Genomic DNA, 27119 nt, shown 5'->3' on the forward strand with positions numbered 1-27119 from the left:
ATTAAAGGATTTCACCATTAACACCTCATTACCATTAGTTATAGATTGTGCTGAAAATGATTTTGTGAATTAATATGTAAAACCAGTAGGGTTGTTTTTAAAAAAATATAAATTTTAGTCCATAATACATATACTCTCTTCTCTCTATATAGGCAAAGCATTTAGGTATTATATTTGAAATTAATTATTGCCACAACAAGCATTGTTGCTTCTAGTAAAATAGAAGAGAATAATTTTTAAAATTGGTCTTAGATTAAGGTCCTTGAAAATTTTGTTGAGGTCCTTGAAAAGTCCTGGAAAGTCCTTGAATTTCAATCTCATCATAGAGTGGGAACCCTGTTAAAGGTGCTTTTTTCATTGGGTGTTTTTAAAAAGTGCTTAATTTTCCCTCTTTCAAAGTAATATTTTTAGTTCACTATGTTGATTTTCACTTCGAATTATGCAAAAACACATAGTTCATATTATTCTATTCAACCCCAATCTATTTCGGCGTATTGTCAATCCGTAGCGTTTGAAATCGCCATTCGTTTTACATGATTTGAAATTTCATGATTTTTGACAATTGTGAAAAACAAGATAAAACAGTCAATTGTCAAAAACTTTCCAACCCTGCGTAATTATTTTTTTTGAAGTGCTTAAAAATATTTTTTGAGTGCTTAAAAGGTGCTTATTTTTTGTTGAATAATTTGGCTACGCACCCTGTTTGTGAAACTGCAATTTTATTCATTTATCAAACATAAGTTTTATTCAGTTATGAAACATAAGTTTTATGCAATCGTAAAACTTTCATAGTTTAATTATTTCCTAACTATATATTTTGCACGTTGACCATAAATGCTATCAAGCATGCACTATCATTTAATGATGGTGAGGTTTTCATATGAGGATATATCAATACTGAGGTTCAATATGAGGTTTTCCCTTTACCATGTTGATTTTCGCCTCGAATTATGCAAAAAGACGCAGTTCACATTGTTCTATTCAACGTTTTCAGAATTAATTCAACACCAATCTATTTCGTCGTATTTTCAGTCCGTAGCGTATGAAAACGCCATTCGTTTTACTTGATTCAAAATTTCAAAACAATGATTCATAAACAATGCCAAAAAGTTTTTTTTTTTATATGACGGTTAAAACAAGATAAAATCGTCAATTGTTGAAAACTTTCCACCCCTGTCTAATTATGATATTTTTTGAGTGCTTAAAAGGTGCTTATTTTTTGTTGAATAATTTGGCTACTCACCCTGAGTTAATAATTTCTCTTTTTGGATATCACTTTTCTTTTCAAAATATTGTCAAAGCATTTTCAAATCTGAATTTTCCATTTAGACTTCCAAGCGCTCTTGTACTAAACTTAACTGATTTGCACGAAATTTCAAACTTAAAATTTCTTATGAAATATTTCTAAAAATATTTTAATTTCACAATTTATTCTTCAAAATGTCTAGTATAGCTTGCTTGTAAGTTAAATCCTATTATCCATTACTTTACTTAAATATCTAATCTTAAGGCGAATAATAATGAATGCAAATAATTATTTTTTTTTACTTTACATAATTTTACTATGTTAATTACTTTTTTAAGAAGTTTAAATCCCGAGAAGAAGATAATTACATCATTATACACTGATAATGTAACTAGCTTAGTTTTTCCCCTTAAATTAAAATTTACAAAACGCAATTCGAAACTCTACCTCGTTTTTATTATACTACAAACACTACACTGGTAGTTTTATTTTTAGAATATGTAATATTAAAATAACAATGCTTTTTCAAATTAAACGCGCATCCGAAGTCAAATATATTTTCATTTTCATCCCTTAACAAAACAACTCATTAAAATTTGGAATAAGAAAAATGCAAGAAAAAAAACTTACTGCACTCACATTACTCTTTGCAAACCATCATTAAAAATTTCAAAATTTTTAAGAAATTAAATCGCAAAAAAAAATACAGGATTGGTACAAAAATATCCCTAATACCGAAAAATGTTAAAATTTGAAATACGAGCCGAAGCAGCATCACAAAAAAAAGATAACAATAAATTTTTCATCAGTCGTTCTAATTAGCTTCGAAACGTCTTCGTATTTCTAACGAACCCTTTTCTACTTTTCTTTTTTTAAATTTGGTTTCTCATTATACGAAAATAATTAGAAGTCCCAGCTCCTATTTCTGTGCAGGTAGAATCAGCCAATCATTTAATTCTTATATATAGGGCTACCTCAAAAAGAAGATTAAGGCTCCCTCCCCTAAAAGCATGGTACTCGTTTTACACATTATTACGAGACCTCGCCAACACTCCTTTATTGTATTTTGGAATTTTTCTATCTCCCCAATCCCTATGTCGTCTTCCTTTTGTGACGTTTTTATTACGTCAGAACCCCTGTAATTATGACCATGATTGCCCCTTTTCTGTGAACTTCACTGCATGCTTCCCTCGTTTGGCTTAAAAATTATTTCGAGTTTTGTAATTATAAGCCTACTTTTTCTGTCTCTAGCAAAATTTTTATTTATTTATTATCAGTTTTTAGCGTGGGGAATGCTTTATAATGCCGTATTTAAAGATTTTTTTAAAAAAAGAGGAAGAAATAAAAGCTCTTCTGATTTGTTTTGGGGCCGGAGATTTTTTAAAAAGTTTGAATTAATAGGAGAGATGGAAGGGGATTCGAAGAACTTTCAATTAAAATTTTCTTGGCGCTCATTTTTATCATTAGCATCTTTTTGATCTTTCCGTTTGATAAAAATGAGGAGCAATCGATTTCTTTTTTAATCCTAAAAATCATAAATGATTTTTTTATATATTTCAATAACGGAGAAGTTAATTATTTCTTTCCCCATTTTATTAAGCGAATTTTCATCATCTCTGTCATTTCATGACGAAGTTTAAAATATCCTTAATCTTGATTTTTTTTTAATCGGTTAAGTTTAAGTAAGAGCTTTAATTCTTGGAAGTTTCATTTTAGTTCTTAGTTAGAGTTAGTTACTCGAATGTTAAAATTCAGATAATTAAATTTCAACTTAAATTTCGAAATAATTTACAACTGTTGAGAACCAAATAAAAAAGTTAAAATTATCTTTTTATACGGTCATTCTGTATATAATTTTTTTCTTCAATAACGTAAAATATATTTGCTTTTTTAATTAGTACTATGGATATGGAGATAATCTTTTTAAAATTGATAGTAAGAAACTAAAACTATCATGAGCTGTTCCTATTTCTTGTATTTGTTACTTTAATACTATTCACCGAACTCGCCCGCGAGTCATTTTCGCTCTGACTCCAAACTTTATGTATGCTCAAATTTTGCTGTTCTAACATCGCACCAGAACTAATCCATTCTCTTGCAATAAATAACAAAGCAATACATTAGACTGATGTTCTACGTCATTTGCATATTGTTCTGCATCATTAAAATATTGTTCTAGATCATTAGAATATTGCTCCAAATTATTAGAATATTGTACAACATAATTAGAATATTGTTCTACATCATTAGAATATTGTTCTACATCTTTGAAATATAGTTCTACGTTCATTATATTATGAACTAGCGTTACATTATTTTCAGTAGTTATCTATTATAAATCTACGAGGTATTACAGGAAGTACATGATATGAGAAATAAGATAAATAATTCATGTAAAATGGATTCCATTTACCAATATTTATAACAATAGCATGTTCAAATCTTCTTGTACAATACCAATTATGTGTTTACAATATTCCTCTTGCGAAGCTATCAACTTACTATCTTATCTGTAATATAATAGCAACAAAACATATGTAATCATCATAGATTAACATTTGAATACAGTTCGTAATAATTGTTAATTTGAAATAATTTACCTCATAAAGCTTCGAGCTCTTAAAATATGTTTTTTTTTAACGAAAAATGGTAATTATTTTATAACATGGACAATAAAGGCAAAACCACTTAATTTGTTCTTCTTAGACAAAATTAGAAACTTACATGCCATCTTGGACAGGTTGCTAAACTTTCTGAGTGCATTAGTTGTCAAATAGCCCGTATTTATTCGTCAGAAGCTTTTTACTCCTTCTACACCATTTTAAAATCAGACGAAAACACTATTTTTTTTAAGAAAACGATTCTATAAATAATGGCTTTTTGGAATCGTTTTCTAAATTGCAATGTTGTTGAATTTAGTGAGACTTATACACACATATTTATTCTACTAAAGTGAATTGTTCGAAATTTAAAGTAACTTTTTTGCTGCTGTGTAATAAAACGTTTGTACCTTTTCTTTTTTACCTTTACACCAGTTTGAATTGAGAAAGATTAAAAAAATTTTTATAAAATAGATTCGATAGAGGTTTTTCGGAATCGTGTTTCTGATTTTTAATGTTTGTTGTATTAAATAAGAGTTTTACAGGCAATTTTATTCTACTATGATAAATCGAAAGTAGTACAACATTTAAAATTTTGTGTGGTTGTGTATTGAAATATTTGTACCCTCTCTTCTACTTTAAAATGCCAAATGACATAATTTTTTTGAGAAAACGGTTCTAAAAACAATCGTTTTCAGAAATATGTTTCTAATTTTCAGTGTAAGAGTTTTGCTGTTGTAGAATATACTTAAGAAGATTATTTTCGTACAGCTGAATCTCTAAAAAGTAAAATTATTCGAAAACTTATTCCGATGCGGTGGTTGGTACCCTGGTTCGCATTTGATGTTTATAAGTTTTAAAAATTCCAGACTGCGAACAAAAAAGAATATTATTTTTGTTTGACTATTTAGTTTCATACGGAGGCCTACTTATCCCAGTCTACTTAAATTTAACACAAAAACAAAAAGCTTTCACGCGTCTTTCCATAATTTAATGGATCCAAAAAGTTGATCCTGTCTCCTAGAAATTTTACATTTTAGCTAACCCCTGATCAGTTGCTTTATCATTTAACTGGAATGAATGTTCAATAATAAATATGTTTTTTTAAGTAAAAATACCGAAAGTTTTGATATCAATTTTTAAAATTTTCAGTAATCGATCAAAAACTGTAATCCTCTTCTTATAATAATTAATCATTTTCCATTAGCGTCATAACATACAATTAAAGAACTTTTTTCCAGAATTCCACTTTTTTAATATTAATATTACATTTCTGTACGCTTCTGCTAAATACCTCATTTACATAGATTAATACTATCTTTAATACAATTTTTATTTTAAATTATCGGACTCGCAACATTAAACGTAACGATAACGTATTCACTTAGAAAAATATTTATCTCTAAATTATACAATACTCCTATGGGGCATAAATACTTCGTTTCTTGTAGTGTTTTATCTATCTATTTCTTCCACCCCTTTATGGTTGTTATTCCAAAAGAATAATGTGTTTATTAGATAAAACCCTCGAGGGTATTTAAGATAACTATTGATGAATCAGTGACGGTTACAGATAACCGTATAACATACCCGAAAACTTAACAAATGCGTGTGCGTTTATTCTGTGGGTCATCTTTTTCCTGAATCCAGCAGCCCTTATCTTCAAGCTCCCGAGAACTAGTTCATCCGGGAACCTAACAATAACAATAGTGGTTGAAGCGTTATAGTAATAATAATACGGAATCCCCTAATCTAGTTGAATCCACAATAGGGGATAAAAAGGCCGATATCTTCATTTACTGCTGTAAGACCCTATATACAATCTCTTCCATGTTCCATCTTCGTCAAGCTTCGGGATGGGTCGTTCCCTGGAGGGGATGGAAGGACACACGGAAGAGGAGGGAGATAGATGACCCTCCAGAGGAGTCGGGGGTGGACCAACGGACGGGTCACGTGACCCGAAGAACATCGGTCTTCCTCCGTCAAAACCTTATCTGCAGGCGGTGGTTTCTCTCTTCAGAATCTTCCTGGTTTCTAACCCTGGAAATAGTCGAAGATGCGACCTCTGGGAATTGAGAACAAGACCATAGGGCGACCAGGATGGTAAAGAAATTGCTTCGCGGTTGCAGCGGCTTTTCATTCTTATTTGCTTCTGAATTTCTTTTCTTGGAGAAATAACGTGCGATAATTGCCTATTTGCCCTTAATTGAAGCCGAAGTAGACATTAAATAATGCCCATGGATTTTCCCTGTTAGCAATGAATTTCCGGAGAATGCAAAATCATTTATTGATTACTCCAAATCAATTTTTTCCTTTATTCTATGTACAGTGCGCAAACAAAAAATTTAACCCCATTAAATAACTTTTGAAATATTAAAAAATTCGTTCCAATTTCTCAGGAACTATTGTATATTCAGGAACTCAAATTTTGCATTTTGCCATGTGAAATTATGTATTTTTCAATAATGTGAAAAAATGTATACCTCAAGATTTTTTAGATTAATATTAGATTAAATGATATATATTTTTTAAAAGTTATTTTTTGCATGGAAGTGTCTTTAGATAAACGAATTTTATAATTGTGTCGTTTTATTATTGTTTTATAATTATGACGAAAAACGCGACAAATTAAATTAACATTAAGGGTCCAAACTTTTGACTGCTCTCCAGATCTAACTATTGGGACCATATATCTCCTATATTTTGAGGATCAGAAAACTGAATCCGTCTAAAAAATAGGGTATGTTTATTCAGAGAAAATACGTTTTTGTGTCTGATTTCGTAACTTTAAATATCACCTGCGCTTAATATTTAGCATATTTGAAGTCACTGCTTCGAAGCATTAAGATTAAGTTCTAAAACGAGAAGATAAGACCGTTAAATCAAAAATTATTCAGGGTGTTCCGGGTTTTTTTTTCTCCGTACTGTATATATATTATATTATTAATAGCTGGAACAGCATATTTTAATTTAATTCAGTGTAAGGAGTTGATAATTTGGGCAATATTTCAGTATCTAACTTCTCTTAACTATTTAAAATAATAATAAATAAACGCAGTGAAAAAACTACTCCTTATGGCATGGAAATTAGATTTTGTGTCATTCTTCTATCTTATAGTTTCTTATCTAATCAGTGATGAATATATTGAATAAAGCTTTCTTTCGATCAAACTTCCCCTTTTTAAATTATTTAGAAAAGCAGTTTAAGTTTAATTATTAATTTTCTTTTAAAAGCTAAATGCATTGAATACAGTTTCTGTAGTAGAATTAATTTACTTTCCAAAATTGTAAATAAAATCAAGTTTAGGTTAGCTAATTGTTTTCTTTTTAAAATTATCTGGAATATCAGTTAAAGTTTAAATATTTGTTATCTTTTCGTAGTTGAATTCATCGAATAAAGCTTGTGTAACTGACTTTTCTTTTCTAAATTGCCAAGAAAATCAACTATTTTACTAATACGCTTTTTTTATTAGGATTGCTTAGACCAGTGATTCTCAGCCTTTTTTTTGTTGCGGCACACTTTTAACGACTTCGAAATTTGACGGCACACAATGAAAAAATTAGATTAAAAGTTGTTTAATTACCTATTTTACACTGTGTTAAATAGTTAGCGATAATAATTTCGAATGTGAAATANATACGCGAAAAGTAAAATTAACATTAAGGATCCAAACTTTAGACCGCTCTTCAGACCTAACTATTGGGACCATATTTCTCAGATTGGGAGCATATATCTCCTATATTTTGGGGGTTAGAAAACTGAATTCGTCGAAAAAATAGGGTATGTTTATTCAGAGAAAGTACGTTTTTGTGTCTGATTTCGTAACTTAAACTATCTATTTAGCACTCAATATTTAACATATTTGAAGTTACTGCTCCGAAGCATTAAGATTGAATTCTAGAACGTAAAGATCCGATCTTTAAATCAAAAATTATTTAGGGTGTTCCGGTTTTTTTTTCTTTGTATATATATTATATTGGTAATAGCTGGAACAGCATGTTTTAATTTAATTCAGTGTAAAGTTGATAATTTGAACAATATTTCAGTATCTAACTTCCCTTAACTATTTAAAATAATAATAAATAAACGCAGTGAAAAAATTATTTCTTATGGCATTGAAATTAGATTTTGTGTCAATCTTTTATCTTATAGTTTCTTATCTAATCAGTGATGAATATATTGAATAAAGCTTTCTTTCGATCAAACTTCCCCTTTTTAAATTATTAAGAAAAGCAGTTTAAGTTTAATTATTAATTATCTTTTCAAAGCTTGAATACAGTTTCTGTAGTAGAATTAATTTTCTTTCCAAAATTGTAAATAAAATCAAATTTAGGTTAGCTAATTGTTTTCTTTTTAAAATTATCTGGAATATCAGTTAAGGTTTAGATATTTGTTATCTTTTCGTAGCTGAATTCATCGAATAAAGTTTGTGTAACTGACTTTTCTTTTCAAAATTGCCAAGAAAATCAGCTATTTTACTTATACGCTTTTTTTATTGGGATTGCTTAGACCATTAAACAATTAAATCTTTCATTTCTATAAATTTCTACGAATATTTACTTAGGAACACACAAAAAATTATTTAAATAATTTCATTTGTACTATAACTCATAACGAATTCAATTAAACTACTTGAAACATTTTATTTTCCCGTCTCTAAAAATTCCCAAACTCCAGGTGTTAAAGCCCAACCAATTATATCCCAGCACGTTTCCCAACTTTGCGTTTATGCCTTTCCACATTTATTTAAATCGAAATTTACAGAGAACAGCAAAAATCACTTATACACGAAACCTGGAATTTAAATAACTAGCAAATCCCAAATGTAAATTCCAGTTTAAAAAATACAAAAAATCGGAAAAATAAAGCCCCCATCTTGCTATTTGTAGCAGGAAAAAAATGATTTTATGAGTTATAGATGTTCTCCATTGCCGTGTGTATACATACATATTTTCGGAGACGTATATATACGTCATCCTACTTTCAAATATCGATTCTAGCTAAACCTTCTACTACAAATATTTTCTTCGAATATAGAAATTCATGGAAAAAGCACATATTTCAGGTAAAATATTTATGTCCTCCCCCCCCATCGTCTTCTTCGCCTTTTCTGAGGGGGGGGGGGAGGTGCTCGCACGTAAAGCAATTCGTTAAAATTTATGAAGTAAACAATTTTTAATATATTTTTTTTTCATCGTCTCTTTCACTGCTGTTTTTCACATTTGAAAGATGAGAATTTTTTTTTTCTTTTTGCATTTCAGTTATTCTTCTTATAGGTTGTCCATTTGTTTACTCCTGTTTGCAAAAAGGGATTTTTCTATTTTCCATGTTCTTATACTCGAAAAATAGATGGAAGCATCGCGTCCTTTTTCTTTCTAAGTGGAACATGAATTCTAAACTAGGCTCACTAAGAGCTTTCCGGAAAAAATTTTCTTAAGTTCTTTTATTTATTTATTTATTTTTTATACATTTTCGTGATACTCTCTCGTTTTCCTCTTCTATCTTCGGTTGAGTACAAATAGTAATGAATACATTCAGTTTATTCCGGTTTTTTGAAGAAATAGTTCATCCTTTAATTTTTTTTTTCCATGTGGCGGAATGGTTTACGAACGCACAGCTTTTAAACCGTAAAGTTTTTTTTTTCTGGTATCTTTATTTATGTACTAAACATATGTCTATACGAACTGAAAATTTAATGGATTGCTTTGAAATTTTTGCGAAATAATGAATTGCATTTAATGCAGTTTTAAAGATTGGGAGGTTTATTTTTCGTTACCCATTCAAAGTTCCAACAGTTTTGTTAATATCAACTTACATGGGGAAAAATATTTTTTCAATTATCGTCAAAGAATAGCATTTGTGAGTTTTATTCATTGCTAATAATATTTGTATTACTTTTTTCGCTACCCCATTAATCAAACTATTATTCTATTAGTATTTCAATTTAATAAATGTGTTTCATTTCAATGAAATTCAATTGATATTTTAATTCCTTAATAATAGCAGGGCAAAACGAATAAACTGATCCTAAATTTACTAATTGAAAATATAAATGAATAAAAGTGATTTGTAGAAGTTTTTTAATTCTCTTTCGAAACAAGTATCAAGAGTCCAACAGAATTAAACAAACTGTAATTAATTACAAGCAATCGTAATTACCGATTACAATTTGAATCGTGAAGCATATAATATAATTTTAAAACAATTGATTACAAACAATCACAATTACCTATTTCAATTTAAATCGTGAAGCATGTAATACAATTTTAAAGAACAATTGATTACAAGCAATCATAATTACCGATTACAATTCGAATCGTGAAGCATATAATACAATTTCAAAGAAGAATTGATTACCATCAGCAATCATAATTACCTATTACAATTTGAATCGTGAAGCAAATAATACAATTTTAAAGAACAATTGATTACAAGTAATCACAATTACCGATTACTATTTAAATCGTTAAGCATGTAATATAATTTTAAAGAACAATTGATTACAAGCAATCGTAATTACCGATTACAATTTGAATCGTGAAGCTCGTAATATAATTTTAAAGGACAGCCACAGTTACGTATTTACAACTAATGTTGAAATACTTCATTAAAAGATAATAATTACAAGTACTTAAAATTAATCTAATCTTGATTAAAATTGTTAATTTTGGTTACAAGTAGTTATGATTACACGTAATCTTGTTTATTGAAATCAATACAATTTTTACCTCACTCCATGTAACAACTCCCGGTTTGCACTTACTATTGGGTTAAAACAAGACATCCATAATGTTATACATATTATAAAATAGAGTCACACTGTCCACAGGCTACGGGAGATATTTTCATAGTTTTCTACTCTATGTAACGTAAGTGTGAGAAAGAAATCTCGGAAGGCTAGTTTGTCCCCATAATTCTCCTATCATTTGAAATGCCTATAAACGAATAACATTAATTAGTAGTTTCTGAACGGTAATTGAGTTATTGTGATTAAAAAAATGGCTATTTGTTGGATGTTTTGTATAAAAGCGACAACTGTGTCACAGCTTTCATGCGTATATAGAAATACATTAGCATCATAAAACAAATATTGTTTATCTTTTTTTAAAAATTATTATAGAGTAGTATTGTTTACTTACTTATAGGAGATTGTCTTTTCCTTTATTGTTTACATTTAAGTAATATTAAACTTCTATTTTCAGGTTCAGAATCGACAACACAGATCACATCATTGATGTGAACAAGAACAATGGACCGTTCGAATATGATCAAGTGAACATCATTTGTCCTGTTTATTCACGTTCAAATCCGGGTACTTCAACGAGTACAGAAGGCAATGAAGATGAAGAGCAGTATATCATTTATAATGTAAGTATTTTACAAAATTCTAGCAACAGTTAAATCTAGAACTGAGATTCATGCAGGAGCAATCCAAATTACTATTGAGTAAAATAAAAAGCAGTATTTTCATCTCGATCCTCCTATTATTAAACATTTTTGAAAAGTTTTTATAGCAAGATAAAAATCTTTTTTTTTTTTCGGCTCTTAAACTTAGTCTCTTAGGAGAAAGGTTCCTAACGTGAAGCACTCTTAAAAATAAAGATTACAACATTACAGTTATAACGATTACAGTGGGAAACAAATTTGTTTTCTGTTGCATGAAATTTTTTAACGGATCTTAGAAATTTTGATTTCAAATCTACAATTTTTTTCGCTCTCCAAGTTATAGATTTAAAAAAAAAAAACACTTTTAGTTTACTTTTTGTCTAAAGGTACAAAAGCGTTTTATGTATCTGGGAGTCACATTAATATAGCAACAAACTTCTAGGAGCGTTGGGTCACACCAACAGGATTAAAATTGCGTAAGAACTCATGCCCAAAAATCACCTCATACGCCTCTAGGGGCACTTTCATGTTCTGAACTATTTCTTAGTGTACTTCTGAATAGGTCGTATTAGAGAAGTACCCCTAGCAGCGCACGACGATATTTCTGGGCATGCAATTTTAATCCTATAATGTTCTCTAACTCTCCTAGAAGTTATGTCGCTACATTAATGGGACCTCTTTTATATATAACGTTTTTAAACTTGTATAATTCATCAGAAAAGTAGACTAAAAATGTTATTCCAGATAGAAAAAAAAACTGTAGCTTTAGGAGCAAAACTAATATAAAATTTGAAATCCCCACACCCGAATTAGGCAACATCAAGTATTTGTACAAATGCGACAAAATAAAAATATTCCCCAGTATTATCTACTATTATATTTCATTTATTACATCTGTTGTAAATTTAACCGATATAAATCATTAAGTTTGAGCTGTGTGTAAATCATCATAAATATTTCTAAACTTAAAATTTTTTACTTTATTCCATGTTTCAAGTTTGCTGTGTGATGTTTAAATCATTTTAATAATTCTCAACAAAAAAAAACTTTAAAACCATATCCTATTTTGACATGTACTGAAATGTATTTTAATAATTAAGTATTAAAAACAGGTATTTTGCATTCTATATTTATCAAAGACGATCATTAGAATATATTTAAAATTATTGTTGTCGCGTTACTTACAAAATATCGATATTTCTATTTCGCCAGTTCTAGTAAATACTATTAGTAGGTGATTATGTATACTAAATGTTGTGTTTTCTGTCCTTAGGTATCGAAAGAAGAATATGATTCTTGCAGAATAACGAATCCTAATCCGCGTATCATAGCGGTCTGTGATAAACCTAATCAGCTTATGTACTTCACTATCACTTTCAGATCATTCACACCTCAACCTGGAGGTTTAGAATTTCTCCCTGGACATGACTACTACTTCGTCTGTAAGTCTAGTTTCTGTTCCTTTTGTCTCATTTACGAGTATTAAGGCGACAACTGCTATACAGTGAAACCTCTCGGGAACGACCACTCTCCGTTCCATAGTAAAATGGTCGTTCTTGGAGGTTACCTCCATTGACTTCATATTTGTTATCAAAGGTACATCATTTTTCGCGCACGATTTTATTTTTAGTCAGTGTCATCTTCTCAGTGCGGAAATGCCACTTATGTTGGCGTCTTGAAAAAACGGGTCTATGAATAAAATTTAGCGTCATTAAAGATGATGCCAACTGAAATAATTATGTGTAAAAACAAATTCGCCAGTTACAAATGATAAAGCTATTTTAAATAAATAAACAATTATGTTTTTTGTTCAAGTTTGCAGCTAATCAGGGGTCTGTTTAGAAGAAATTAGGGTCCGTCAACGGACCCTTCACAAAATATCTTTTCATAAAAACGGACCCTTCACTAAATATTTTAACTTAAAAATGGACCCTTCACGAAATGATTTTTCTTTTAATCGGACCCTTCACAAATTTGTTTATCTTCATTATTGTTTTGTTAATTGAATAAACCCTTGCCGGGGCAGAAAACAAGAAACATGGTTGTAAACGAATTAAGTTTTGTCTTCGGCAGACGATTCTTCCATTATTCGTCTGAAATGAATATTCTGCGTTCAGCAGTATAGGCTAAATACCAAATATTTGTATCTCTAATTTAGAAACAGCAATTGCTGTTTATTTTTGAAAATTTAATTTTTTTTATTACAATTTTACAGTGCTGAGCATAATCTTGTATCTATTTACAATTGAATGACTTATTGAAAAAGTTTTTTGCAATAACTGGACCCTATTTGCACAAGTTCATAAAAGCAGGACCGCTGTTGAAAGAATGGGAGTAATTTTTTCACAATTTCACAAAAAACCGGACCTTTCACAAAATGTCTGGACAGATCCCTGATTTAATTTTATATCATGAAAATTAGTTAGCTTTAAACGATGAAAAGAGGTTTGTTTGAGATACTTGTTTTTTACTAAAAGAACTTTTTTTTCTTCTAATTTAACTTCCAACTCTAAAAGTAAATCGTTAATAACATCGTCTTTAGTTCACTCTGATTGCAACATGAGGTGATTGCAATATTTTTCAGTGTTTCCTTATTTGACTTTTTCCGCTTTTGGTGCAAATGTTTGCCCGGTCTGTGGGAGAGGTTTTAATGGTCTCTCCTAAAGGTTTTCTTTAACACAAATTCCGTGCCTCCCAAAAATGATCGTAAATAGAAGTGGTCGCTACATAGAGATGGTTTTTCCTGGAGGTTTCACTGTACTTGATATATTGCCTAAAATTAAGAATGAGAAAGCAGAATAATTTTTTTTTAAAAATGTGCTCAATTTTTTTTAAAATTTAAGGTAGTATATTTGAGGTAACTATGTATTTTGTTAATAAGTCTGTTCTGTTTGATATAATTAACCGAAGTAAACTTAAGATTAGTGCATAACTGTTAGACATCACTTAAATTTCTAGAGAAAAAAAATGCTATTGAATGAATTATCCTAAGAAACTGAAGCGAAAAGATGACTGTAATAAAAAAATTAACTCATAATATAATTTAATAACTTATTGATAAGAACTGACTCAGAACATTAAAATACTTCCTTTGATTTAAAAACTTATAAAGATGGTACCTAAGTTTTAAAAATCAAACGAAGTTTACCCGTCATCACAATGCTTTTAGTTCTATTAGCTTTTAATTTATTAATAAATGACGTCTTCGTATTCACATGCATAAGATATATCTTAATTTTAGAGCTGTAATTTTTATTGTCTTCTTTATTTTTAATAAGTTTAAATTCTCTTACAGCGACATCTACTGGTGAGCCAGAAGGTCTTCATCAAAGAGTAGGAGGTCGTTGTGCTACCCACAATATGAAAGTAATCTTCAAAGTTTGCTGCGGTCCTTCAAAAGGTATGTTAAATTGTGTAATTGTTTCCATAGTTTAAAAACTCATATTTGTGAAAAACTATGAACTTTAAAAACATTTAAAAAAAGTGTTCAACTATAACAATCAACACTGTTAAAAGTACAAACTTCTAGCTGTTGAAAACCTAATGTCATGTAAATCTGAGTGTAAAAATTAACCGATGTAATAGTTTTGATTTAGACTTAGAACTCTTAATTATGTGATTAAACTTAACCATTATATAGCTAGGGCCGGGATAGCCTAGTTGGCAAGGCGTTGGACTCATATGTTCGTGAAAAGGGGCGTTTGAATCCAGCCAACCGAAGTAAATGGTGAATGGTGCACGTTAAATATGTCGGACCACAAAGTCCCCCATGTTCTCTTAACAAATTATACCTCTGGGGGTACTGAAATGGAGATAGATCGTTCTCTGGTTCAGGTCTAAATTACGATCGGTGGATAAATGTATGACTGGATGTAAGAATGAGTTCACTCTATAAACGGGCATGGCAGAAGCTGAATTCTCGGCCATAGATGGCGCCACTTGAAAACAAGAACAATCGCACCCCTTTCCCTAATGGCATAGGACAACAACATATAGGCTGAGATGAAGTGACCGACTTCGTATGTTTATATTTATCACCAAATGATGACCCTAAAAACTTTACCTTGTAGTTTTGTAGCAGCACTAGCCGATGGCTCTAAGAACAAAACCTAAACTTTATGACATTATAAAAACACGAACTGTCTTTTCTAAGGTAAAAGATCCTATATTCATACATAATCATAAGAAGTTCTAAAATAAATTGTATTCACTAATGATGATATTCTTCAGCTTCTTTTAAACGAAAGAGTAAATTATTTATTTCCAAATTTAGTACATTATTATAACGCTCATGGCGTAACTACGACTACAAAAATTAAATACCAATTCTCTAGTTTGTAAGACGTGTAAACTTAATTCTATAGATGTACCTTTTGATAGATGAAGTTTGATATAGTCTCTATTATGCTTCTCATAGGCTCATTGATTAAAACTGTTATTTTATTGTACAGGTGATGCTGCCACAGGAGGCTCTTCCAGCCACCAAACTTCTAAAGTGAATGTTTCGGTGCCGGTATCTGTTGCCCCGAATGTTCACAACACTTCATCTCGACCAATGGAAAACAATCCTTTCGATACAAACCAAATTTTCTATCCAGCCATTGTACCTTCATCTACTTACTCCACAGCAGTTCCAAGAGGAATACGCCCTGTACCAACTTCTAGGAGACCACGGCCACCATACTACCAGAGACCCTACGAAATACCCATTGAAGATGAGATGGACAGGTCGCCATCCTCTGACAAAAGTAAAGGTTTGTATACCTTACAGTGGTTAAAACAATTTTCACACCTAGGCATAATTTTTGACATTAGCATAGACTTGAGTCAATTATCTTCTCACAAATTTTTGCCTTGTTTATTACATTCGGGTCACAGCAAATGATGAGAGATAAAACACTGACATTACCAGAGATAACCCAGCCTCAAAAGACAAGGTTGCTATATGAAGCGTCTTCAAAAATTTTTTTTAAGTATTAGGTAACAACTTCGGTTGGGAACTAGTTTAGTTATATTACCGTGAATGACCGAAATCAAAAGAATGTCGACATTCACCGGTGAATGTCAGCAATCACCTAGTTGCTTTGGTAAATGTCAACAATCACCTAGTCGCTTTGGTGAGTGTCAACAATCACCTAATCGCTTTGGTGAATGTCAACAATCACCTAGTCGCTTTGGTGAATGTCAACAATCGCATAGTCTCTTTGGTGAATGTGCGAAATATTTGTTATATCCGACTTGATATTAATCTATTCGGTTGATATTATTATATTTATTCGATATTTTAATATCTGATGAGGATAAATTAGGAGAAACATCCGTACTCGGAGTACCGGTTAAATGCATACTTGGTAGTGGCACTTGACCTTAAAAAAACTTTAATTACTGATTTAAATAACTTGCTTAATAAATACTGGTCGGAAATACTTTGGCGATTCGTTATGCATTATTTTTTAGATATCAGTTATAAACTTATACAACTGATTATTGCTTCCAAGCAACCGGCCCTTTTTGTATCAGATACCTATCAATCTTAATTATTATATTAGTAGCTGACCGGCCTGTGTAGAGTTCAGGGAACTGGTCTTGAATCAGATATGTTCTGGATTCGAATCCCGGGCAAGGCATGGATGTTCTTTCATTCTCTGTACCATCTGTCCTTACTGTGGGAGCAACGTTGGCCCACCTGATTTGGTGCCCCTGAAAGAGTAGCTAACAAATCTGCCCTTCAGATGCGTGTATGATTTAGGTCATTCCCAGGTGGGCATTGGAAACAAATATTAATTAATAGAAGAGATGAAAAAGTATAAAAGCAATTAAATAAAACTTCCATTGTTTATAGATATTAGATCTAGTTTTGATGATGTTTTATGCGATTGAAATGCAGTTATGAGAATTTTAATCTTAAAATCAAACGGTTGGTAGTTTAAATCAATCACAAAACTACAAATATTCTACTTGCAATGAAATAATAAATATATTATTATTCAACGGAAAGAAAAGTTTTAGCATTGAATAGTTGATTAAGACCAACTCACATAGCAATTAATTGAATAGTACGTATCAATTAATTCGAGCCGTAGTTAAAACCACCGATTCAATTTTCCAATACTTTTTGAATTTTTTTTCTTTTTTTTTTTAAAGCCAAATATTGAATATTAATATCTAAAAAATTGTTCTCTTACAGAAGAGGTTGAAAAACCGAAAAGGGAACAAGCAAAGAATGAAGAGCTAGTGAATTCAGCCCCTGCTACTCTAAGGTGGCTCAGTCCCCTAGGAGCTTATTACTGTTTTGTTGCCTGCTTAATTTGTCAACTTTTAGTTGGACTACAGTATAGGTGAATGTACTCACGTGGACCATCCGCGATTCGTGGACCAGTCACTACTACATCCCCAGTCGCACTTTGTGGATCCAAATTTTCATGCAAGGAGACCTCGCGGAGATCTAGTTACTTGTGGACAATGAATGTGTTACTTGTGCGTGTGTCTTCTTGGCGATGCCATTCGTCGCTACATCCGGTGTGTTTACAAAAAAGGAAAACAAAAATAAAAAAGAGACTAATTTTATTTTGTGTCCTCGATGTGCATGGTTCAAGAGCTGAAAAATAAGTCTCTTTTTGAGTCTTTTTATTCTTGTAAAGAAAGACTATTCAACAATATTCGCGGACACCTTTGGACTATCCATCAAGATCCGCGAACATCTGTGTTTATTGTTTGTGTGTGTGTGTTGTGTAAAAAGTGCCATCGGGTGATGACTGCCTTCAACAAAGCTCGGATACTTAATTTGTTGTTATATGTTTCGTTTTTTGTTTTAATTTTTATCTGACCAGACCGCGGCCAGCCGAATTGATTAAGTTCCAAATGTACTTGCCGAGCTTCTCCTTGAACAACAACCTGATGTCATCTCGCATCACGATGGTATTAATTTGCTGAGCTTAAAAAAAATACCTTTAGGACTTTGACAGCACGCCTAGCGGAGTAGTTCCATTTGATTTCGTTTGTCTAGAATTCTCTCGTACTAGCTCGCACACATTTATTATTTATTAAAGCTTTTACCGTGATTAAAGTTCTAAATCTGAAAAGATAATTATTCTGAATTATTTTGGGAGCTTTTATGCTTAGTTGTTTAAATAAGATAATGCATTTTATAAAATTAATTATTCGGAAAATAAGTTTTTTTATGCTATCTTGAGCCCATTTGGAAAGTACTAATCAATGACTTAAGTTCACTTAAGTAATGTTAAGTAATGACTTCAGTTCATGATAGCAAATTAAAACAGAGAACTCAGTGCCGGACCTCTTATGATCAGGACCTCCCTGTGCATAACACAAAAAATCATAATAGCTGTTCTCGCTTATTTCCATTCTGGGTGTGATTCTCTGAGTTTCGTGAACGCCCGGTACACGTCCTTTTTTTATGGTGTGTTGTTTAGGAGAACTCCTCAGGACATCAGTCTCGCGTCGTGGCGGCTACTATGGTTACGAGGAAAAGCCACTTCAAATAGATGTTTGTGGTGAATAATTTTGTCTTAATCTTGGCATAGATCGGTGAGAGTAAACCTATCGACACCTTCATTCCTCCATTGCATCCCCATTAGAAATGTGCTCTCGCTTGTTACTATAGCAGCAGACAGTCCTAGACTTTTAGTCTGGGGGAGTTCTCCTTAAAGCCGCACAGTACAGCTTACTTGAGTGATACTTCTTCTGTTACTTGAGATTCTAGAAGAGTACCTAAATCCTTATTTTAAGGAAGCCAGGCAAAATTGCTCTGATTGAGAAAGGAGTTTATGTCCACGGCTCGTTTATACAAATTGCTCTATAATTACTGATCTTAATATTTATATTTTGAGTCCTCATCAAAAATACGGTTGGGAAAATGTGCACATTATGAGTCTCAAGTTAATATTCAAACCACAAAAAAATGTTGTTGAAGCATTTTAATAATCTTTCACTTTATTGATAATGATTCGTTACGTTTTGTTTTTTATCACTTAAATATTCATTTGTGATCCTTAATTTACATTACAAAGAGTTTTTACTTTATTTTTTACAAGAATATTAAAAATATATGTTAGAAATGGTGATTACGAAACGAATTGGTATTTATTTCAAATTTCAACAGTTAAAAAACTCACATTTTTTGATCAGTTAACAATTTTTTGATCCAGATTGAAAAAGGTATTCATTGAAGTGCCTAATGGAGAAATATGATTTAGGAACGAATTATAATAACGTTTATGAAACAATTATTCTGTCATATTTTAAATAAGGCATTTTTCGATGGGGAAAAAAATCTGATGTTTATAAACATTCTAACTTTTCAAAAGTCTCTTTAGTTTTTTATTGAAGAAATTACCTTCGTAAAACTTATCAAAATTAGTTCAAATTTTCTGCCATTGATATTAAAATATAAAAAATGAGCTAGCTAACGATGAATAGCCAACTGCATATGAGATATTGAATTCTTTTTTAATAGCAACAACTACGTCAAATGGATTATATTTACTAACTGCTCAAGATAGTGTCGGTTCTCGAATAGTATTTTTTTTCTTTATAATTATTTTTTTTTTGTCCAACGTACAGGATGTTTTATCATAAATATTAAAATATAATTTGGTGCAACTACAAGAGTTCACACTCTAATAGTGTCGTAGTTATTTTTGAATTTTAAGCTACATAAAATTCTTCGGTTATGACGCCATTTATCCAAGATAAGATATAAATTCCGCATAAACCTAATAAGATATCAATTCCTCATAAACCTAATAAGGTATCAATTCCACATAAACCTAATGAAATATACTAAATTTCACATAAACCTAATAAGATATAAATTCCACATAAACCTAATAAGATATCAATGCCACATAAAGATTGCCAATTTCCGATTTAAAAAAATCTAGGACTGATTTTCTTCATAACTAAAAGCAAAACTTTATTGTTATTTGACGCCAATAATACTAATTGTAAATTAGAAGATTGCATTATTTCCCTAGTTGTCAACTCAAGTCTTTATATATCCTATCAAACTCTAAAATTATTCACTACAAAATTACTAAAATTACTTTTGTTTGTTTGGTATAAAACGTTAGTTCTATAACACACTAAATCAGTTAGTTTTATAACATATTGCATTGATAACCAGTGTGTTCCATAATCACTGCCCTTAATACTAAAATCCCGACCTTAGAATCCTTATCAAAAAGATAGTAAAAAAATACATATGTTAGGATTCGCAAATTAATATTCAAACCCACAAAAAAATAAACCCGATTAAAATTTGACGAGTCATTTACAAGGAAGACGAGATTATAAGCGTCAAGACCTGTTTGATTGTCTGATAAACTATAAGGAGGAAGAAAAACGTATTATTTGAAAACACCATCAGGTTTCATTCAAAAATCAGACTGCTTTTGATGTTTTTAATCCTGATTTCCTCAATAGTTATTCGTTAAGTTTTTATTCCGTTTTTACAATTTACTAAGTTAAGTAATACAATGTGCATATTTATTTACTTCATTTTTGAGAAGGATTTTTAAAATATATGTTAAAGTCTGTGATTACAAGACACTTTGTATTAATGAGTGCTTAGAAAAGAAAAACGTTGATTGATATAAGAAAAAAAATAAGGAAGCCTAGGTTTACTACAGAAAATTCTTAAAGCTTTTGAGTTATATAATTTGCGGAACATCCTGTGTTATTAATCGTTTATTTATAATCAAGCTATACAGATTCTTGAAGACTATTCACTAACTTAATCAGATTCATGAGATTCGTATATCTTGTAGAAATTTTTTTGTGCGAGGCTGGCTACGGTTTTCCCAAAAACCTGTTTTGTGGAAATTTATTAGCTGTAATATTTGTGTCAATGCGATTCGGAATTAATTCGCATCTAAACAGTGAGATCTGCTGTATGATATTTGATGTTCTAAGTTTTTTTTCTTTTGTACAGTGTGCTATATATAAATAAATAAATAAATATATATATATATATAAGAAAAACTTTCTACGTAATTTATAACTTTTAAAAGATGTATGTTTTATTAGGAACATGAAGTGGCTTAAAAGCGCTAATAAAACTAAAGAATTTGTTTTCGGGAAAAACTATGTTTTTTTTTCCCAGAAAGACTTGCTAAACTATTTCCAACAGTGCCATGAACTACCAAGGGTTAAAAGGAATAAAATGGATAAAAGGCCTGATATTTATTTTATAAAAATGATACTGGATTGTATAATTTTTTTTTTATCTGATGAAATGTTGTGAAACAAGATTAGATGTTTAATGTGTCAATGTTTATAAGGTCTGTTTCAATCCATGCTTCACATAAATCAGTGAAAATGCCATTATTTATTTGTTTTGTGTTATTGCATCGCTTCATTATTTTGCTTAATTAATGGGAAAACAAATCACCTGAAGTTTTTGTATCCAACAGCTAACAACATGCTTATGACATCGCTGCATTTTTCACCTAATTATGTGGAGAGAAAAATCATTTGGAATTTTATATGCAATAACATCTTTATGACTTTGCAACGTTTATTAAAATATGTGAAAACAAATCTTCTACAGTTTTTATATGTAATGACATACAATAATTCTTATAATGCTGTGTATTATCTAAAAACAAATCATTTGAAGTTTTATATGCTGTAGCTTCTTTATGACACTGTAGCATTATTTTGTATCCACTGTAGCATTATTTTATATCCTTTAATATCCAGGACAGGTATTAAATACAAGTTTTTATTTGCTTAAAATTAAAATCCTGTTAAAAACTCTCTTCTTTTCTTCAAAAAAAGTTCCTTAAATATTTTGTAAAATAAATTTAATTATTATTTATTTTGCCTAAACAATATTTGCTGATTCATGTAAACGCTCTTTTTTATTTATAACGTTAGTCTTTTGAAACATTATATTTATTTCACTGTAATCAACAGGGTAAAATTATGATACTAGTTTTAAAACAGGGAACTAAAACACAAAAATAATTTTGAAGTGACTCTTTTAAAAAAATACTAATACACCTACTTTATTCCTAAATTTAAAATATAATAAAATTTGATTTTAAACCTATCATTTTATTTTATGAAATCAATTGTAATATTTTTTGAGACAAATTGTAAGTTTTAATCTTGATTATCATAAGTTAAGTTATGATTTATAAGTTAGATAAGTTATGATTTAATCAACATATAAATTTAACAAATTTTTAGTCAATTCCACTGCAATTTAATAGATATAACAAATTTAAATTCTTAATTTTTTTATTTGAACACATTATATTAATTTACCTAATTTTTAATTAATGTTAGCAATATAAATTAATTTTTGAATAATGCTAATAAGAAAACTTTTAAATTAAATTTAATTTATTAGTCTTTAAAAAAACGTTCTTTGTTAAAATCAGGTAAAATACTATTTTCTGTATCTATCAAAATTAAAGTATATATATTTTTCGTCAAATTTCGAGTCGTTGAAATTCATCGTGTAAATAAAAGAAAAATTATTCATGTATGTTTTTCTCTATAATTGATCAATTTAACCCTTTATGTGCACAAAACCCCGATATAAAAATCACAAAACACAAAAAAGTATTAGAAAAATCATTTGGAGAGCTTGGATCAATATAATGATAAGCCACATTTTGAGGCGTTTTAAAATGGCATGATATTTACTTATCATATGCTTTGATTTATTGCGGTGTTATCTTATAAAAATTCTATAAAATTGTAACATCTCATCTGGAATCAATACCCAAAAAAAGTTAGTGAGGAAAAAAAGTACATTTTTGAAAAAAGTGCAATTTAGCATTATATTGCCCTGAGATCTTCCTTTCTTTTTGTAACTTTATTATTGAAAAATTAATGTCACAAAAACCAATGTAAAAGCCGCGTTTTTGATATCCTTTTCCTGTTGTTTTTCTTAACCAGAGGAATAGCTAATGGAAGAAACTTTAAAACATATTCATAAATATGTTTTAACTTTTTCACAAATATATCAATGCAATGAAATAAATTTGATGCAAAAAAAGCATTAATGCAAAATCCCACAAGCTTTAATAAAGATGTTTTCAACAATTATCGTACAAAGTGTTTTAATTTACTGAACTTGGAGAAATTAGTATGAAATGCAGTTTATTAACATATTTTTCATTTTGTGCGATGTAAAATTCATACTGAAAGTTTGTTCTCATTATGAAAATTTTAGTTAGGCATTGTTAGCTAACCGAGCGCTCATCAAATTAAACAAAAACACCTGTGATTGCATATTATTATTTTCTTCATCATTTTCTGTTGTTGATTGCAAAGCTCTCGTTTCTATCATCTCTTATGTCATTAAAATTAATAAGTGAACTATTCAAAATACAGAGGTGTCTCCAAGTTTGACCCCTAAAAACTCATAACTAAGTTCTAATGCTTTAATGCCTTGACGATAAATTAAAAATTTTGTGGAATAAGAAACCTTCTTATTCTATTTGCTTGAAACCTTTGAAGTTAGTAATTTTGACATTACTTTTAGTTGACGTTTGGTGAATTTGCTTGCAGTTCTCATTTGTTGGACTGTTCTTGGATATAATTGAACAACAAATAACATAATATAATAACATAAACGCAAATCACACGAGAACTGCTTTAAATCGTTTGCTACGAAGACATATACAAGCAACAGAACTTAGCTATTTTATTAACTTTATGTACCACAGATCAAAAAATTGCTTTTAATCATCCTGTATTATCTATTGGAATTTTTTTTAATCATTTGGAAAAGCATTTATACTTTTCTTTTTATTAGTTCGTAAAAAATGGTGCACATGAAATGTCAATCTTCTTAAAAAGAGGAATCTGAAGTAAAACTAATAGTTTTCATTTAAACAATACAAACTTTTAAATCATTTTTCTAAAAAATAAAATTTCAAATGAAATGCACTAATTTAGGATCCAAAAAATTCTATTTTATTTAAAAATAAAAGTTAACACTCAATATTAAAAGAAGATTCCTAAAATACTTATTCGTCTGTTCGCAAAATTGCAAATCTGTTATTAAATTTTTTTAAAAATAAATAATAATAAAAATGTGCATCACATTTTTTGGGGATAATAAGTAATTTCTACAAAAATATTTTAAGGTATGTAAAGTTATTTTTATAAAAAAAACTTAAATTAATAATCTGAAAAATTTGAAAAATAGTTTTAACAATTGGGAATCTTCTATTACATAAATATGATAATTATTTGCTTTATGACGTAAAATCAAAATTATTAAATAATTTTCAGGCTATTGTTTAATTCCAATCTCATTACTTGTGGTTATTTTTCTGTTAAATAGAAAATAAATTTGCTAAATAAATGTTGCATCCCAATAATAGGAACTAGAACGCTTAGGTATAAGGTATGTACAGAAGTTCACCTTAAACAAGAACACCATATACAAAAGTTCTTATATCCGATAGAAAATTTCTATTAATTGTAATAAGATTAATTTGCATAAAAATAATTAGATTATTTTTTGAAGTTTAATGACTTAAGGCAATGAATTCCTCTTTATTTGAAAAGGTAATTCATTCATGGGTCTGATCGAGAGCTTTGCAATAGTGTTTTGTGAATTACTTTCATTGTGATGATATTGCGTCACTCGTGAATATTTATGTTTGTAATTTTTGTGTATACTAAAAACTTAAATTTCATTTGATGTACAGAAATAAGAAGGTACTAATTGCTTTGTGAGATTTGCTGCAGCATTGCTTTGATACATGCGGTGCTCGCAATGACATAAAAAGAATGAAAAAAACCATTCTATACATTTTTGTATCATCTCTTGCCATTGTAATTAAAAATTGTGTACAGTAATTTGCATCTGTTTTTATTTAACGGTATTCAATTTTATTCCATAATTTTTCTTCTTCATGCTAACGCTCAATCAGTGGTTGAAGGAAAAACTACATTATTTGTGTAGTTTACTAAAACTACTTTGGTACAAATATAGTTGACTACAACTACTTTTTTTAAATGCAGTGACTACAAACTATTTTGAAATTTATTAACTACTTTTCTTGGCCATAGATGTCGCCACAATGGCCAAGAAAGGTAGTTTTCTTGGACATAGATGACTACAAACTATTTTGAAATTTATTAACTACTTTTCTTGGCCATAGATGGCGCCACTGGAAAACAAGAACAATCGCACCCCCTCCGCCTAAACAGGCATACGTCAACAACAGCAGTAACTACTTTAAGGAGACGAACTTTACTGAAGAACGCTTATGTCCAAATTTCTTTTGAAAAAGAAATTCGCTTACATTAAATATAAGGGTAAAATTAAAAAACATTTATTCATGTTTACATGAGCCAGTTTGTTATTTCAAAACTTTTTTTCGAATTTGTTCATTTAACCTTCAGCTTTTTAATGTCTTTTTCAACAACAAATATTTAATTTAAGAAAGCGAAATTATCAAATACTTGCAATTTTTTAATTGTTTAATGCTCTTTTATTCATCTGAAAAATTAAGCACATCGAAAATACGTTCCTTTCCATTTAAATAACATCAATGTCTCACGAGTGTGCATTCGCATGTAAAAATGAGTCCTAAGTGATTAATTATCCATTTTTCATAATGGCTAGTTTAAATATTAGAATGGCTGTTAAATCTCAGATACAGTCACCGGGTCATTTTCATTGCATCCATTGACGGACCCGCGATGATTTGTGCCCATCAAATTTCAAAAATTAGTTGCGTTAGAACCGTGTTTCTTTTTTAAACTAACGGTAAAAGTAGTTGACAAGAATTGCTACACATTACTTTTTTATTACACTACTCACTACATTACTTTTTTAAAAGATAGCACATTACACTACAAAACCGAAAAAAGTAGCGACTACAGTAGTTTCACTACTTGTAGTGCGCTACTTCCGTCCACTGCTCTCAATTATCAGAAAAAGAAGAAAAATTAATTAGTCACTATCAATGAACAACCTATGTATGCATTTAACGTGATGCTATAATTAAATTGTCGCTGTTTCTAATAAAATTTGGACAATCCGAGCTCGTCAGCCATTGACCTTTTGCGAATAACTCAGAAAGGTGCGCCTTTCGTTTGACAAGAGAGCACCGCAAAGGTGAAAGTACGTCTTGGCGCAGAATCCCTCGAATAGATGGCAACACCATTCATTGGTGAAGCCACTTCTTCTGTTTAGACATAAATTTGAAGGAAAGTTTCTCCATATCCCTGTACCCTTGGTACTGTTCAGCGACTGACCACAGGACTTTCCATTCCACAAATTTCACGGACACGCATATCGCATGCAATCGATGGGTCTTAGCGGAGTCGAAAATGGAACCCCGACCGTTCGGGACCGGAGTTCGATTCTCTAATTACTGGGGTCCGCAGTGGACTGATCGTTAAGACCCGGTTCCAGGAGTACACCGAAGTCAAGCATAACTGGCTGTGGTCAGTGTGCAGGTGGGTGACCACTTGGATCAGTCTACGAAGGGACCGAGGGTGTGCGGTATTGATCCTCGTTAAACTTAGTCAGCCATATACGGGATTCGAACATGGAGCTTCCTGTCAAAGCAACTATACCCTGACCGAACCAAGCCTCCTACTCTAAAAGCTGCTAATCTCTTACTTCTTCCTATCAGAAATCAATAATCTTCATAATCACAAGCTTTTTGTTTTGCTTAGTGGTCAAGAGCCTTATTATTGTCCTTCTTGCCTATTGTCCCTTTATTATGTTGTAATTTTGAATTTTCTGATAAATAACAGTAATTAGTTTGGAGTTCGAGGTTTTTTTCCCATCAATTTCATTAAATCAACACATTATTTTTAATGATAAGTTGTAGCTTATTTTATTTTTGTTGCGTTTGTTAACGTTAAATCTCTTTTATAT

The 27119-nt window shown here is 30.3% G+C and overlaps 1 protein-coding gene across 1 annotated transcript in view; it reads left to right on the forward strand.

The window, feature by feature from the left end:
• The window catches only part of LOC107437062 (ephrin-B3), a 544282-nt gene extending 519201 nt beyond the window's left edge, over positions 1-25081 (forward strand). Inside the window, exons 2-6 of the mRNA XM_021148830.3 lie at positions 11050-11215; positions 12507-12675; positions 14529-14633; positions 15685-15987; positions 17421-25081. Of these exons, the coding sequence (XP_021004489.1) occupies positions 11050-11215; positions 12507-12675; positions 14529-14633; positions 15685-15987; positions 17421-17575 (898 nt within the window). The 3' untranslated portion in view covers positions 17576-25081. The remainder of the gene's footprint in view (positions 1-11049; positions 11216-12506; positions 12676-14528; positions 14634-15684; positions 15988-17420) is intronic.
• Positions 25082-27119: the final 2038 nt, after the last annotated feature.

Source organism: Parasteatoda tepidariorum, chromosome 4 (assembly GCF_043381705.1).
Source record: "Parasteatoda tepidariorum isolate YZ-2023 chromosome 4, CAS_Ptep_4.0, whole genome shotgun sequence".
NCBI classification, from domain to species: Eukaryota; Metazoa; Arthropoda; class Arachnida; order Araneae; family Theridiidae; genus Parasteatoda; species Parasteatoda tepidariorum.